Genomic DNA, 17,299 nt, shown 5'->3' on the forward strand with positions numbered 1-17,299 from the left:
TCTTATGGCTGCTTTTCTGCTATTGCTGCTCTTGATGACCATTTAAGCCAATCTCACCTGGGTACAGTATGGGATGAGATGAGGGACGGAAGGGGGCTCACAGCATTATTTGTCCACCTTTGTTATGCCCTCGTTTCCCTGAATGTATGGCTGTTCCCAGCCCAGTTGGTGAGAACAGATGAACTGTGTGTTAACACAAAGAAGAACTGAGGCCAGGACCAGAACCAGACTGTGATGGAGAGGGAGATGTCGGGGAAGGAGAGAATACCCCCAGCTTCTCTGCTGCTTTCTTGTCTTTTGCTCCTGAGGAGCAGCAGCCATACCCTCTGTCTGTGGGCCCTGGCCTCACAGGTCAAGTGATAGACACAAGATGCAGGGAGATGAAGTTCCTATTGGGAAAACCCTGCAACATCTCAAGTTTAGAGAGCCAGAGTGCCCAAGGGGCTCCCCAAATTATGCACCAGGGTACCTGGACTGAGGGAAAGACCTGGAGAGATGTAAGTCTTCAAAGTAGGGGTGTTGGTCACTCCAGGAGGCTGCCGACTCGCCCTTCTCTGTTGCCCAGGGCCCCTCACTAGGTCAGATGAGCTTGCTGGCTCTCTAACCACAGCTTCACACCTCCTTCCATTGCTCTCCTCTGCTCCCACTCCACTGATCCCCATCCTTTTTTTTTTTAACTCAGATGTGCTAAATGTGTTCCCAATTTTTCACTAGTAGTTTCCTTTGTCTTTTCTTCCCCCCAGATCTTTGTACTTCTGTTTTCCCATCATGCATGTCTCAGCTCAAGTGTTGCTTTTGGGGAAGCCCTTTGTTGGCCCCCAACCTCAGTAGTCCCTCTCTGTGTCATATTTCATCCATTAATATCTCAATATTTTCTCTCTCTCTCTTTGATGTGGTTCTCGGGATTGACTATAGGGCATTTTACCTCTGAGCCCTATTTTATTTAATTAATTTATTTATTTTTGTGGTACTGGGGATGGAACCCTTCTACCTCCGGGCTACTCTCCCAGACCTATTTTATATTTTATTTGGAAACAGGGTCTCTTAAGCCAGCAAGGCTGGCTTCAAACCTGCGCGATCCTCCTCTCTCTGCCTCCCAACCAGGGGGTTACAAGCCTGTGCCACCACGCCCGGCTTATTTGTTATTTTAAAACAAACTCTCACTAAGATGCTTTGGCTAGCCTCAAATCTGCAATCGTCCTGTCTCAGCCTCCCAGGTACTGGGATTACAGGTACGCGTCGCCGTGCTTGACTCCATTACTCTCTTTAATTTTCTCTGTAGCACTTACTGCTCTCTGCATCTTCTCATCTAGTCTGTAAGATACATAGAAGCAGGGCCTCCACCTGTCTCTTCCCTGCCCTATCTTCAGGCAAGCTAAACAGCATCTGGTGCACAGAAGGGGAGTGGTGAATACTCATTGGCTGACTGAAAGCATGCAATGTTTTTAGTGGAGAGCCAGAGAGGCATTCCAGGTCTCAGGACCACGCGGGTGCCATTGGTCATGTGTGCTGCTGGTGAAGTGCTCAGAGGGTGTGGCCTGGCTCGCCTCCTGGCCCTGCTGAGAACTTGGAGTTGCACTCTCACTCCATGGCACCCAGCTGTCAGCTTCCTAGCAGAGTGTTTTGTTCTTTTTCTGCACAGAACACTTGTAGAAACTTCTTCCTGTTATCATGATAGCATCTAACGTGTCTCATGAGGTACAGAAGGAAACTGGTATAGTTCCAGGTTTTTCTTTTGAAGAGGAAAAAGGCTCTATGTTTATCCAGAAAACCACAGCTCAGCCTGAGTTAGGAGAACTTTTGTCAGGCATGTTTATATTATAGCAATGAAAGTTACCAGCCATCATGACTGGACTCAGAATGTGAATTAGGTGAGAGTTTTAAATAGAAAACAAAGTTTGAACTGGCTTCCAAGAAAAGGAGTGTTCCCTTTTCTTTTGAGATATCCAGTGTTTCTTTGATCACATGAGTGCGTCTAGCCTTATTGAAGTCATTTGGAAGTTCTTTCAAGATTTGTCCAACTCTCTGTCACTGATCCCTCTCAAACTCTGCACCTGGATTTTTATCACTGATGCCCCCAGTGAAGCTTCACATAATGTGTATGTATTGCACAAAGGTCATTTCAGCCCTTGATGCAAGGGCTGGAATATTTGTAAAGCAAATTGCCAGGCCCTGGAATTTTAGGAACCAGATCCTAAAAGCAGACCCGTGGGAATCTACCTGCTTTGGTAGATGAGAGAAGGGGCAGCCCATGGCATCCCCACCTAACCACGGTGGTGTAGTTACAGACAGTCAAGACATCAAAAATCTGGACACTCATCTGCCAAGAACAGGTTAAAGTGTCTTTTGTTTCCGTAGGAATGCTGAAGTTCTTTCCTTCATACGGGAATGCAGGATATTAAACCACAACAAAGGCCAAGTTAGATTGCTTAATCTACCCCAAACAATGAAATCTGAAGTGTGGGTTGGTGGTTGGAAAGTGACTGGATAAAAATAGCGCTGACTGACTCCACGGATCTGCCGCCCCGGCTCCCAGAGCTGCCTGCGTGCGTGTGTGCTGACTCTGGGAACGAGTGTGGGGCCTGGCTCTCAGAACCGCCCTCCTTTGGAAGACTGGGGCTGCCTGAGAACTCAGGCCCACCTTTGCGTCTCCTGCCCAGGTACTCTACTGTCTCCACACTCAATTCCAGAAGGCTTGCCTGTGTCCTTTGGTAGCTGCTTTCGGTATTGGGTTTAGATGGTCTCTGTTTTCAAGCCATGGGGACTTTGTCACTTTCCACCATCTTTACCTGTGATGAGGCTGACATTGAAATTTGCCTGGAGGGGAACATTCTGGATCACCTCCCTGGACACAGAGGTTGACCAAACCTTCCAGTCTGCTCTTTCTTTGCCAGGTTCCTTTAGGCCTGGAGCGCTGAGAATACAAATTAGACTCTGGGACACTCAAACCCCATGGATTTGAGGGTTGTCCCAAGCTACTCAGAGACTCAACGGGCCTGACACTTCCTTGGACCTCACACTGTATTTGGCAAGAGGAGAGGGGGGAAATGGAACACAAACGCAATTCATGACACAAGTAAATGACAGGAAGAAGAAATCCCAGAGTAACTTCCAGCTCGGTGTTTGTATTTTCTTTGAAAAATGCGTTTGGAAGCTCAGTAAGCTGCCTTGTGGTGAAGTAGGAAGGAGGCAGAAGTTTCTAGATGATCTTGGCTTAGGAAAATATTATAAAAATGTGTAACTCTGACTACCTGGAGAAGAAATCCTAAAGAAAGTTCATGTCCTGTCAAAATGCCTTTAATATGATACAGGTGGCCCCAAAACAGGTATTTTCTACTAGGTAATTAATTTCTTTAAAAAGGTTTTTAATTCAAAAGTAATACATGTCTATTTTGAAAATATAAAATATTTTAAAATAATTACACATTTATCACAATGATGTTTTAGCATATTTTTCTTGCCTCATAGATATATATGCCCACATATAAATACATGCATTATATGTATTTGACCTATTGATAATCATATATATTACAATATTATGTACTTATGAATATTAATTTATTTCTGTGACTGTAAAATGTATGTGTAGTAGAAAAACTTTGGAAAGTATAATGGAGAAATTTAAAATAATCTATAAATCTATTATGGAGCAAGGTTATTATTCAAATACAACTTCCCAGCAAACAGTGCTTCCCAGGAATCACACCTTCCTGTAGTCCCTCTCCTTGAGTTTGGGCTGGCTCTGTGACTTGTTTTTGACAACTGGGATAGGGTAGAAATGTCACTGATTGAGTCCCGAGGCCAGGTCACAAGAAACCTCATGGTGCCACCTTGGGTCTCTCCAAACACTTGTTCTTGGCAAACTCCTTCTTGGAACCCATGGTGGAGGAAGCCAAAACCCCAGGGAGAGCCCACAGGAAAACACTTGGGTTGAAGCCCAGCTGAGTTCCTTTCTGACAGCCAGCGCCAACGGCCCGCCGTGTACACAGCCATCTTGGATGCCCGGCCTGGCTGAGCCTTTCTGTGACTCCAGCCCCAGTACCATTTTCCAGCACCCTCATGTGAGACCCCACAGGAGAACGGCCACTATTTTTACCACACTACAGTAGATACTGGCACAGGTGTGGGCAAATTTAGAAGCACTGCTTGAAGAGCATGTCAAGGCAAATAAGCTCAGACTCAAGCCAGCTGGGCCTACTTAGATTCCTGCCATGTTGTTCACTAGCCCTGTGAGCAAGACAGGATATTGGCTACTGTGAACCTTAGTTTTCTACATTTGTAAAATTAAAAGTGGAAGGCTCAGATGGTTGTGGTGGCACATGGCTGAGACAAGAGGATTTCAGGCCTAAGGCTAGCCTCAGAAACTTTGCAAAGCCCTCCCCAACCTAGACAGACCCTGTTTCAAAAAAAAAAAAAAAAGATAGGGCTAGAGATAGAGATAGAGCCCAGAGATAGAATGTTCCTGGGCTCCATCCTCAGTAAAACACACACACACACACAGAAAGTGGGGGACTCAAGCACATTCCAGAGTCTGGCACACGGTAGGTACTAAGTACACCTTCACATCCATGTGGTGATATGAAATGCTTTTGAAAAATGGTGCTGAAGAGGGGACCCTGGTTGCTTAGTCATAAGGCAGGTGCAGGCTCCTCCTGCCCTTTCTGGGTAGCTCTACCACTCAGCCCAGAAGACGCCCCTACCCACTCTTACAGGGTGACCAGTGAGCAGGGCCACCACCCTCTGGTCCAGGAAAAGATGGAAAGTGCAGCAGAGAACATATCATGAAAATCCTACCACATTTGCATTTTTTGAGGCTGGGTGGGACGCTGTTCATGTGTGAAGTCCACACAGTGGTACACATAGGGACCTTGTATGTAGCAGAGGGGACGGTCAGTACAGTGCAGTATATCTGCTGTGCCTGGTATGTATCTGGGATGTTTGGGAACAAGAAGAGGATATGACTGAGGGGAAAGGCCCCTCTGTTCAGAGGGGGTCGGGCTGGATGGGTCGCTGACCCTTTCAGTCCTCAAGGATATCCTTTCAGTCTCAAGGATACAGGCCAACCCAGATGGAGGGAACTTTTATTAAATTATTGGCTCCTTAAATTGTTCCAAGTTTCAGAGGATGAGTTAAAGATCAAGGACATATTGAGATGTGACAATACCGCTTTGCAATTCTGGATCAGAAATTTTGTTTTTGGACAACTGACAGGATTCGCATGGGACTGTGGATGAGATGGTGTTGAGATATTGATAGGAATCTCCTGGTTTTGGTGTGGTCTACTGCCATGAAAGCAAGTGGCTTCATTTCTTAGGAAATGCATGCTGAAATATTTAGGAGTTAAAACGTTTCATCTATAGTTTTTGGCTTTTATATTATTTGGCTTTGTTCTGTTACTTTACGCATTGTTCTGTCATGTCTGTCTTTAATTAAATTAAAACAAATTTAATTATAACAAAAATTAAATCAATTAAACTAAGGGGTTTTTTATTTTTATTTTTTTATTTTTTGGTGGTACTGGGGTTCCTGGAAGCCCTTCTACCTCCGGGCTACACCCCGACAGGCTACACTCCCAAGACCTATTTTTTAATACTTTTTTAATGTGGAAACAGGGTCTCTTAAGCCAATGCGGCTGGCTTCAAACCTGCGTGATCCTCCTGTCTCTGCCTCCCAAGCGCGGGATTACTAAGGTTTAATTAGAGTAAAGAAATGAATTAAGTGCTCAAGTGCAATCTGGTAGGCAGAATCCTTTCAATTGTGGACTCTATTATGGAACAAGTTATAGGGGGAGGGGATTCTTGTTGGAAATAGAGAGCCCTGTTCCATTGGACAGCAATTTGTGTTGCGAATGACATTTGGAATCTAGACTCCCAGCACAGGAGCCAGGTCTTTGACTTCTCTACTTTCTTGTGTTGTTCTCATCAGATTCAGACTCTAAACAGGAGGGACTGCTCATAGCCCCAGTAAACAGAAAATGGTAGGGAATCTTCAGCTGTGCCCTGGGGACATTAAATCCTACTTGTGAGGATGAAATGGGGCAAAATAATGTAAAATTATTGGCCAGTGCCTGGCCTCCAGTACTTCACCATTGTATAAGTGATAATAAATCGTTCATTCTCTCTTTAAAATATAGTGTCAAAATTAATATTATAACAGACATTTTGGCAAAGACGAGAAACCTAAAAGGCTATTTGACCAACCATTGAATTGTCAGTTTGCTCACTGTCTCAAAGTAATAGGTGTTACTACTGAAAAGATGATAGCCGTACTTTTTCTCTGGATACAAAAGGTATGGGAATGGGTAGTTCTTTGAATGCGAAGTGCAGAGGGGAATATTTGGGTTCATAAAGTGGGAAGGCTGGGTTTTCTCCTTGAAAGTTGCCATGATGTGGGTACCTGAGCGCCAGGAGTAGTGTGGGCCCACCTCTTCCGTAGTGGCTTACTGTCCCAGAAGGTGGCTGCTCTTGGCCTGATCCAGTGTGCCTTTGAGGGAGGACCTCAGTAGCACACTCTGTTCTCTTGGTTGTAGGTCCTGCATCTGTTCTCACCTAGAGGAGGTAGAGGGAACCTTGATCATAAGTATGATGGTCATGGTGGACTGCAAGATACTTTGGAGAAAGACCTGTCTTCTGGGTGAAGGAACACAGGCAGCTTGGCCCCAGGAAAGAGCAGCAGAATCATGGTATACAGACACAACTCCTGGCCAGACTCAGAAGTTTAGAGATGTGAAAGAGGTAGCCAAGGTGCTAGGTCCCTGAAAACAAACTGTGTGTGCCTGCTCAGACATCCATGGCTAGCACACAGCCAGGCAGTGTGCAGGAGATGTGTTTTCAATATTAGAATAAAACAAGGTGGTGGCCACAAACACAAGAGGTATCATCAGAAACTGTTTCAGGAGATGTCAGCCATCTTCATGTGGGGTGCCCAAACTGAGGTTTCCTGCTCACAGAACTCCTGTGGGCGTTCAGAAACAGTTTTGGGGCTGTGACACTACTCTGAGGATCTGCTCGGTTTGTGAGGATCTGGCCATCTCTGACTTGGTTCCCCTTACTAATAAACATTGTATCCTCAGAGAGACAGTGTGGGGAGCAAGAAGATCATGAACTGTGCAGCAGGTGATGGAGGAGAGGAGCCCTGTGGGGCAGCTGGGGCTGGCAGGCCTGGATCCCACTGGTAGACCAACATGGCTCAGGAGAGGACAAACAGGAAGGAGACCAGGCAGAGATTCAGAGGTAGCTGCACCACAGTGAGGAGATTATGTGAACATGAGGAGGGGATGGACGTGGGTCAGGGGACATGGACCTTCTTCCTATTTTGCCACTGTCGACCATGTGGCCATTATTTAACATGTGGTCCCTTTGGCTTCTCTTATCTGTAGAGTGGGGGCACACAGTTGCCTGTTACATTGCTTCTCTCCTTTTTCATTTATAACATTTGAGTGTTACACTGTAAAGTGCATTTTACAGTTTCCTTTGCAGCTAGGTGTGACCATGTGACTAAATTTTGTCAAGTGAGCTATAAAAAGAAATGTTAAAGGCTTCCAGAAAGGATGCTTATGGGGTATCATTATAGGAGACAAGGCAGGAGGTGTCCTTTCTTCTTCCTCCTTTCTGTTGCCAAATTGGCTAGAGTTCCAATAGCTGTCACCATGAGGTGACTGACTTAAAGGCTGGAAATCAGATCTAGGATGGCAGAATGAGAAGATGGAAGGAGCTTGGACTCTTGATAATTTTGTGGAACAGCCACGTCATTTCTAGATGGCTTAGCTGTGGTCTTAGGTACATTCAGATCATCATTTCTTTATGCATTGTTCTGATATACGTACTTGAACTCAATTTATATAGATGCACTTGTCAGGAATAAATGAGCTAAAATATGGGCAAAAGTTTTATGAGCTGAGAATGCATTTTGGACAGTGTGGGATGAATGGCTACAGGCAGCAGGATGAAACCTTTATTAGTTTTCCTGGTTTTACACTGAATCTAAAATGTAGAGTGTGGTTAGAACATGGAAAGAGAAAAGGCCCAAGAGATAAAAACAAAAGCTTCATGATTCCATAAAGAATCTCAAAAGAGAGAATTTAGAAAGTTGAACATGGCAGTTTGGGCAGACCAGTGGTAGCTGAATATTTTCAGAAACGATTGGTTAATTCTCTGAAAACAAAATCAGGTTCTACAGCATCCACCCCAAGGGGTCTATGAAAGAAAGCCTCTTGGTGAAGAGTCAACAACAGACATCAGTTAAACTGCTGTGAACAAAGTATAATTGTGGTCCAGTCCCAGATAGAAAGAACTCAGACCTCTGGGGTGGGAGGTGGGGAGGAGTCTCTGGCAGATGCCAGAGAGATACGTAGAAGGACCAGAAGGGATGGACCATGGATATCTGTAGCATAGAAACAGAGGGTTTTCAGATCTAAAGTCCCACTTCTTTTGCACATTCAACTTCACAAATAGGTGTATGAGCTATAATTTCATCTTAGCAACAGAAGCGAGAGGAACATGGAGACCAGGTGTTGTCTGTGATGTATATGTCCCTAAAAATTTCCAGCTGAGTTCAAAATAAATTGTGTCCTATCCTAAAGCAGATGATTTAGTCACAGAAAATGCCAAAGGTGAGGAAGGAGACTCATGTTACCCTGTCATTGAAGCAAACACTGCATCTTTTTTTTTTTATCATAATTGGCTTTGTCCATAGAACAGGAACTGAGAGCTATAAACAACACCACGGCTGAGCCGTAGCTGACAGTTTTCCGTGCTTCACTCTGAGGGGGTGAGTGGGAGTGGAAGAGTTTGTTGTATAGCTAGTATAGAAAACTAACGGTGGTCATTAATTTCCATCTCCTGGCCCCCAAACCTCTTACCAGAGCTGCTAACAGGTTGCATAAATCATTCTGATGCGCTCTGTTTCCATTTGCTCTCCTCAGAGGTGCCGACCAGCCGCTAATGTGGAAAACAGATTAGCAGGCTGGAGGCAGGGACTTCCGGCCAAGCAGCCTGCAGTGCTGAGTGCTGGCGTATCCTGGCATCTGGGGGTCCGGAAGGCAGGAGAGCCTCAGGGTGAGGAGCAGGAACGAGGCTTTGGGCCCAACAGGTTTGCCTATGAGTTCCACCTACCAGCTGTGTGACCCTGATGACCATACTTCACTTCTTGATTTCCTCATTTGTCAAGTAGGAAAAATACTACTGAACTCATGTTGCATTCGGATGATTCTGTGAGGATGATATATTTATACACACTGGCTATTTTCTTTCAGCTTACTTTTGTTGGCATTAGACCTTTTCTCCAGAAGTTTCTGCATTCGTCTCTGTTCAAGGAAAGGGAATCCCAGTAGTCTTCAAGTCTTGAGGGAGGTGGTTGTGGGAGGTAGGGAGGTAGGGGACCCTTCTCTGTCCATGGAAGTCACTGTTACTTCACAGAGATGACGTAGAACTGCCTACTATTTCTACCCTTGATGTGAAAGCTTTTATTGTTTTTAAAGATAATGAGATATTTTATTTATTTATTTTTATGGTACTGGGGATTGAACCCAGGGACATTCTATCTCTGAGCTATACCCGTAGCCCTATTTTTTAGTTTTATTTTGAAACAGGGTCTCACTAGATTAATGAGAGTCTCACTACTTGCTGTGGCTCTCCTTGAGCCTGCGATCCTCCTGTCTCAGCCTCCCAAGTATTGGGATTATAAGTGTGCACCACCATGCCTGGCTTTACCCCTAGAACTTTTATTTTTGTTTGTTTGTTTTTTAAACAGTCTCATTGGGATGACAGGCATTAAATCTTATTCAATAATGAGATTTACATAGGGGCTTAGGTATGTTTGAGGATTTTTCTCAGAACTTTGTATGTGACTAGCCAAACACTGAAGCAAGAAACATGTGTGAATTCTTCCTGGGCAACTTAGAGAAGTTGCCAAGCCTCTCTGCGCTTCAGGTTCCTCATTTGGGAGTGAGAGGCACTTATACCCCTTGCAGAAGCGTGGGGGAAACTTTGCTGAGTCAGTGAACACAGCCCTCAGCATGGGCCTGGCGCACAGACGCCCTCTCCCACTCCTCGAGGGGAAGCGCTCTTCTAACCAGCTGGAGGAGCCCCAGGAATCTGTGCCCGGGGCCTCGGCCTCTTGGCATGTTTGCTCTGTTCCCCTAGAGCAGCTCTTCTCATAGTTAGCCAGCTGCCCCGCAGCTGGGCCATGCATCGTGAGGGGAATGGAGAAGGGCACTTTGGGGGCCAGGGCCATCTGGGAACAAACCAAGTTTCCTATTGGATGTGAGAAAAACCCACAACCAATTCCAACCGCAGATCCCCTCAGGACATGGCCTGGCCTCTGCAGTGCTGTGGCCGGCCATCCATCACATGCCTCTGATGTGAGAGGCCTCTCTAGTGTGGCCGGTGGGGCAGCTGGGACCGCGCCCGTCTTAAGGCCCGCCCGGGAAAGAGCCTCGTGCTGTTAGGAGAATTCTCTGCTCCTTCTGGTTGCCCTTTGGCTCCTGCAGGTCAGAGGCACTGCCAAGCAGCAGTTTAAAAGCCTCAGCGTGTGACAAGGAGGGTGGCAGTGTTACAGAGTGGACAGAGGGAAAACAAGCTCCCTCCCTGCAGCTGTTTCCAGGTCCTCTGCTCAGGACGCTGGAGTCACCAGCATTCAGATATCGTCATTTCCCTTCTCCCCAAATCAGCTCCCTGAGTGGGAAGCTTGGGTCGATGTTCTCCAGTGAGAGCCCTCTGATGTGCTGTAAATATTTATCTCTGGGAAGCTCTAAAGCTGTTTTGAAACAGCGAGGGAGGAATGGGTTTGCATGGCCAGCCTGCCCTGCAGAAGGCTCCAGCATACCTAGATACCACTGGTCTTTCCATCCTTTCCTGACCTGTTTTGTTGCCCATTGGTTGTTTTGTGAGTTAAGTTGTGTCTGCCAGGCATTGCTGCTGGGAAAGGAAAAAGGGAGGGAGAGGAAAGGAGCCTTTTTTTCTTTTGCTGTTTGTGTCTGGTATCATTATTTACTCACTCCGGGCTGTAATTCCATCCCTGGTCAGATGACATGCCTGCGGCTGGTTTAATTGGAAGCTGATGATGAGCGTCCCAAGCCTGACTCTGCGGGAGAATGTGGACGGGGGACTCTCCTAGCTTGTGTGTGCACCAAGTGGCCTTCTGCAGTTCAGTCCCACCCACCCCGCCTGGCCACAGGGCCTCAGCCCCAGCAGCAGGTGTTCACCCCCTCAATCCTGAGGACCACCTCCTGGAGGGTTCCCAAGGAGCACTGCTGGGGCCTGGCAGTGGCATGGGGTCTCAGAGGTCTTGAACGCTTTTCATCTCGCTTATTACTTCCTAACTAATTAGAGTCAAGTTCTCATTAGAGACATTTCTTTAGCCTGAAATTGGAGCAAGAGCTTATGAGGGTGAGCTCTTGTAAAAGTGGTACCACATTTTTGACTCTGTTCCCTGGAGTAGAGACTCACATGGAAGTATGTCTCAGACCAGAGAGCCCACTTGGATCCTTATGGTCTTTTCCTGCTTTAGGTTGATATCCATCAATAGGTTGCCAAACTTGTTCCCATGGCAACCAGTGTCCAGAGGCCTCCTGGTAGGCTGCGGGTGGGCGTGCCTGAAGCTCGGCCAGGTTTTGTCCTCAGTGGTGGGTAGTTGGACCCACATCCTCCCAAGGAGGATGCTCAGCACAGGTGCCCACACACTTTCCCCAGCACTTAGGAAGGCTTCCCTCCATCTGAGTAACAACAGCCAGGGATGCCGATACTTCAGTTCTTGTTGGTGCAATTTAAACAAATGTACAGGAAGATTTCTAAGCATGAAGGGCTGTTTGGAAAGCTCAACTAATTAGCTGGAGCAGCAAACACATTTCCAAGAATGAACCGGTGTAACCAGAACCGGGAGGGGGAGAGGGGCACCAATACCTTTCCCCTGCTTGCCCAGGGCCTCACACCAGGTGCTGAGCCTGTCTCCTGGGGCCACTCTGGGTCTAAATGTGAGCCTGGCTTCTGTCTCCCTTTGAGTTGAGCCCAGCTCAAGGTGTGTTCTCAGCAGAGTGTAAAGACTTGTTTCTTACCATCCCTACCTGAGGTTAACTTGAGGATCTGGAGGACAATGTTGCCTTTCCAAGAGCTGGCTGTGGGCCCGTGGAGCATGGCATTCTCCTTACTCTTGTTTAGGTATGCATCTTCCTGGGCTGATTTGCGGGTACTCCATGAGCTGGCTGTGTTGGGTACCTTTGGACCATGACAAAATATATTCTGCTGTCTAACACTTTATGGCTCATGTTGGAAAAGGACAGGATAGTGTCTGATGAACACAAGAACATCAGTCAGAAACCTGAGTTCTTGAATCAGCTTTGCCTTTTGGCTTGACTATATGGCCCCTGACAAGTCCTGTTTTTTCTTTGATCCTCAGTTTCCCCATCTGTAAAATGGCAGCTTGGTCCATTATCACCAGGCTCCCTTTTTAGGCTGTCATCCTAGATTATCCTCTGCTTGTTTTGTTGTCTCCCACAGGATCTACACATGGTTGGCATCCAACCAGCCCAGGCACTGACCATTATTTTGAGTTTGTAGATGTCTCATCTGCCTTTTGTTCAGATATTCTTCCCCTTGTATTGTAGATTCTACTTCCACTCTGCTTTAGGGACAACTGTCTCATTCATTTAGTCCTTAGGTTTCAGTGGTCCTGCTGTTGTCCTATCTGTCCTCCAACCAGCATCTTCTCTGGGCTATCACTGTGGTTGTCGCTTCCATGCAGCATCTCATTTTGTCCTCAGAGCACCTGCAGTACTAGGTATAAAACCACCCAGAGGTAGTCCCACGGAGAGGTGGATCCACCGCAACCAGAGAGCAGAGGAACAGGTCCTTTCAAACAACTTCATCCTACCAAATCGCAGTGTTCCTAGTGAGCGTCCTCTTTTCAGCAGTGACATTTACAACTTGGCATCCTATTTCATAGTTTCATGAAAGGATAACCATCTGGACAGATCCCCGCATGCAGGCTATGCTGGATAGACTCCCTGGATAGAGGGGAGTGTCCTTCGCCCCCCTGCCTGGGTCTGTCCCTTGACATTTGGTGATGGGGTCACTCATGCTCCCTAGTCAGTGACTTCATTTAGGAAGCCCCCCCCCCCGCCCGCCAAAAAAAAAAAAAGACGTGCTGAAAGCTATAAGAAAAGGCTGTAAATAGTGTTAAAGCACTATTTACATATTTACTATAGGGAGCTGTAAATAGTGTTAAAGCATCTCAGAGTCCTGAATCCTAGGGCTGCAGGGGACCTTTCTGGTTAATTTCTAGCCAGTGTCTAAAGGGCAAGGAAAGGGCTTGCTTTATGGAGGAGATCATTAAGATATGGCTAGCACTCTGTCAAAATGAGGGTACAGGGTCTCCTCAGGAAGTGCCTGACTTTCCGAGCTCTGCCCTCCCAGCATGCTCCCATTCTCAAGCACGCTCTGTGCAAGGGTGGCTGGTGGGCAGGTGCAGAGGGGGCAGTGGACAGAGGCAGGCAGCCCTGCAGGAGCACAGAAGAGGAGGCCACAGCTTCCAGCCAGAGCCTGTCCAGGCAGAATGAACTATTGCAGAACAGTTAGGACTTAGCCTTGAAAGCTCAGAAAAAGAGCATGGCAGATGGTAGGCTTGCCATGAAGACCTTCATTGACTGAGATACTACATGGACAAAGGCTTCTCCTACCGCTAGAAGTTTACTTTTTCTCTTTTTCTTCCCTCTCTTTCTTCCCTCTCTTTCTTCTCTCTTCCTTCCTTCCTTCCTTTCTTTCTCTTTCTTTCTTTCTTCTTTCTTTCTTCTTTCTTTCTTTCTTTCTTTCTTTTTGTGGTACTGGGTAGTGAATTCAGAGGCATTCTACCTCCGAGCGATACCTCCAACCCTATTTTACTTCTGTTTTGAAACAGGGTCTCACTAGGTTAATGAGAGTCTCACTTCTTGCTGAGACTATCCTTGAACTGTGACCTCCTGCCTCAGCCTCCCAAGTACTGGGATTACAGGCATGTGCCTCCATGCTAGGCTCAGAAGTTTCTTTTGGTATGTTACCATAAATTTCTTGTTTCATTCCCTGAAAATCTTCACTTGCCCAGCCCACCCTGCTCCAGAATTCTTCTCTCTCAAGGTCCCTGGACTTTCCTCATGCTCCTGGAGCCCCTGCATGGTGCCAGTGGAGCCAAAATCTGCCTCCCGAGCTCCTCTCGGATCAGAAGGGGAACCGGAGTGCTCTGTCAGGAGTGTGTTGGGCTTTGAAGTTAAGTGGACCAAAGTTAAATCCCACCCCAACAATGACTTGTTCTGTTTTGAACATTTCCAAGCTTCTGTTTCTTCATCTGAAAAAGGGGAATAACTCCACTTATTGGGCAGCTAGAATAAATTATTTCTTGGCAAGGTTAGACACTTAAAAACTACTCGGGAAACAGTGCTTCAACGTGGCCATCATTGCTGTTTTTAGAAGTACTCTCTGGAGCATGATGATGAGGTCTTCCTGACTTTCATACCCTGTTAACACCTCCAAACTGCCACCAAGAATCCTTGAAACTGCCCCGTCTCCTGGGCAGTATCCTAGGCCTCTAGCCTCCTTATCCACAGAACCAACTAGGGAGGATGTTGCTTCTCCTCGGGGGATGGCGTCCCCCATCTTTTCCCTGTCTCATTAGGGCTCCTTCTACCTTTCCATCTATACAAGCTGCCCAAGACCCTGGATGTATGAGCTTGGGGCATAAAGGACGAATCCAAAGAAAGAAGAGAAATTGCTGGGGAAATACGTGTGCCATGGGGTGTCCCCAGCCCCAGATGGTTGACCCTTGGTGGCTCATCGTGACGTGTTAGGGGCTACAGATTTCACTTTTTGGACATTCTTTTCTGGGACAGTGTCCTGCCCCAAGGCCAGCGTTGGGGTTCTTCCCTCTGTTCCCAGGCCACCTCTGAGGGTGGCAGGAGCCCTCTTGGCTGTGCCTTGAGGCCTGTCTGTTCTTCCCTCTTGTTTTAGGGCAGGTGTCCAGGAGGCTAGCAAAGTCACTACATGGGCTTCCAGACTTCCCGACTCCCAAGCTCTCAGCTGGTTTCTGGGTTGTTGTTGTTGTTATTGTTTCTAGGTTCAGGAAGGAAAGAAGTCATGCACTTCTTGTGAGGGGGTGGTAGTGTGCAGAGAATCCACGTTCTCCGGGACAGATTCGCTTTCCTACCCCGCTTCCCACCTGGACCAGAGCAGCCGGCATCCTCTCCATTCCTCCAGCCTGAGCCGATGGAAATCTTGTCTACTGTCATTTTTTCTTTTTTAGAAAAGTTGTGTAGAAAAAAAAAAAAAAGAAAAGAATAGTCATGTAGAATGTCAACTAAGGTTTTGTTTCTGCGTCACAAAGGAAAATAGAACAAGGAACAAATGAATCAGTTTTTCTTGAATCATTTTCTTGAAATGATTGTTTTTCATAAACTAGTTTAGAGAAGGGCTATTGAATCCCACAAATGTCCCTGAATGTCTGCTGAGCGCCAAGCCCTGCAGGAAGGACAGAGGCTGAGATGCCAAAGATGTGGCCCCTGCCTTCAGGGGGCTTCTGCAGTGGCCTGTCCTCTGAGACCTATAGTGCCCTGTGGCTGGGCAGTCAAGAAGAGATGGTAGAGGGCAAAGGAGAGATCGTGGTGTTGTGGACTGGATATGGGGCTCCTTTACAAACTCTCCTTTCTTGCCCACAGTTAGGGCCCCATCCACGTCCTCCTCTTCCAGGAAGTCGTCCTTGACTTCTTCAAGTCTTAGTGAGTCTTGCTCTCCAGACTTTGGACTCCTAGAGCCTGTATGATATTTCCTAAACATAATCTCATCCTCTCACCATCACAGTCCCCTGAGTCTCCTGTTATCCTCCTTATTCTAATACATGAAGCAACTGAGCCTCAGAGAAGTAAAATAACTTATCCAGGATCACTGGACCCTGAACTGGACCTTGAACACGTGTGTTCTGAAGCCCAGGCCAGGCCTCCTTCTAGGACTAAGCTCTTCCTGTTCTCCACGGTCCAGCCCCAAGTGCCCCCTCTTGGGAGCCCAAGAGGTCCCTCTTCTAGTTCATGTTGCAGCATCAGCTCCTCCCTCTGCTTGGAGTCACCTGCCTCTCTCCTAGACACCTGCCGGTCTCTCCGTAAGGCCAGGAACCCAGCCCACCTGGTGTCTGGCCTCTTCTAGCAGGACCACAGGAGCTCCAGGAGCTCCATCAGGGTGGTGAAGGACCATCCAGTGATCTTAGGCCTGCTGCCCCTCGTACCCCACTAAACTCTGCTGCTCTCCTCCTCTTCTTGCCTCCAGGCACTCAGAAACAATGGAAGCAAAAAGCTCTTATCTTCCAGCTAACCTGGAGAATGAATGATTTAGGCTCCTTTTGTTGTGTAGACAGTGGATTAAAGACACAGTGGTATCCTAGGTGTTTCAGTTGTTTCTCTCTGGATCAGCATCCTAACAGCCCACATGGAGGTGGGTTTGCCAGACATCCTAGTTAGGGCTTAATATGAAAATATCTCTTATCTCTCTTCTGTGGAGTATTTACCTTCTGCACCCCAAAGAGAACACACCTGGGTGCCCTGAGTTTTACATAGGTTGTCCACATAATGAATCCTCCAGATCAGAGACTTTTGAGACTGAAATGGGAAACTGGCGACGTTGGGACAACAGGCCAAAGAGCCCTGAATTGTGTGGTCACCTAGTTTTAATTAAAACGGAGGTTTGCACTTAGGAGGACAGATGCGATACTGCCTTCTAGTGCCGAGAGAGTGGCAGGTTGCTGAAGGGCTTTTGTTTTTAGCAGTAACTTTGTACCACTAGGACAATAAAGACAATCCAGTGCCCATCTCTGTACTCTTTATTTTCTGTCAATGGCTAAGTCCCTCCCCCATATGCCTGTGTCTTATTGCTGCCCCCTCCCCGCCCAGTTTGGAAAAGCATCTCCCTAAGTTACCCAGACTGGCCTTGACCTTGCAGTCCTCCTCCCTTAGCCTCCTGAGTAGCCAGGTTTACAGGTATGTGCCCTTGCATCTAACCTTATTTCCTTTTTTTTTTTTTATACCTCCAGAGATCCTGCAGATCATTCAGCTGGACCTTGACTTAAAATATAAGACCAATATCCGGGAGTTGTTTGAGGAGTTTGACAATTTCCTGCCAGGTGCAGTCATTGGCATAGCCAGAGAGATGCAGCCAGTATACAGGTATGTGGTGGCTGTTGATCCAGCCTCTGGGATACTTCCTCCCCCTTGTCGTCTTCTCTGGCACCATGGCAGACAGGGTCTATGGCGTGCAGTCCCTGTGCTTCCCACCGCAGGAACACATTCATA

At 47.0% G+C, this 17,299-nt stretch overlaps 1 protein-coding gene across 1 annotated transcript in view; it reads left to right on the top strand.

The window, feature by feature from the left end:
- Window positions 1-17,299, top strand: part of XXYLT1 (xyloside xylosyltransferase 1) — a gene marked incomplete at both ends in the record, with an annotated part of 190,684 nt that overhangs the window by 94,993 nt on the left and 78,392 nt on the right. Inside the window, one exon of the mRNA XM_080695810.1 lies at window positions 17,041-17,173. Coding sequence (XP_080551936.1) covers window positions 17,041-17,173 — 133 coding nt within the window. The remainder of the gene's footprint in view (window positions 1-17,040; window positions 17,174-17,299) is intronic.

The sequence above is a fragment of the Muscardinus avellanarius genome, assembly GCF_963383645.1.
Source record: "Muscardinus avellanarius genome assembly, chromosome: 5".
NCBI lineage: Eukaryota > Metazoa > Chordata > Mammalia > Rodentia > Gliridae > Muscardinus > Muscardinus avellanarius.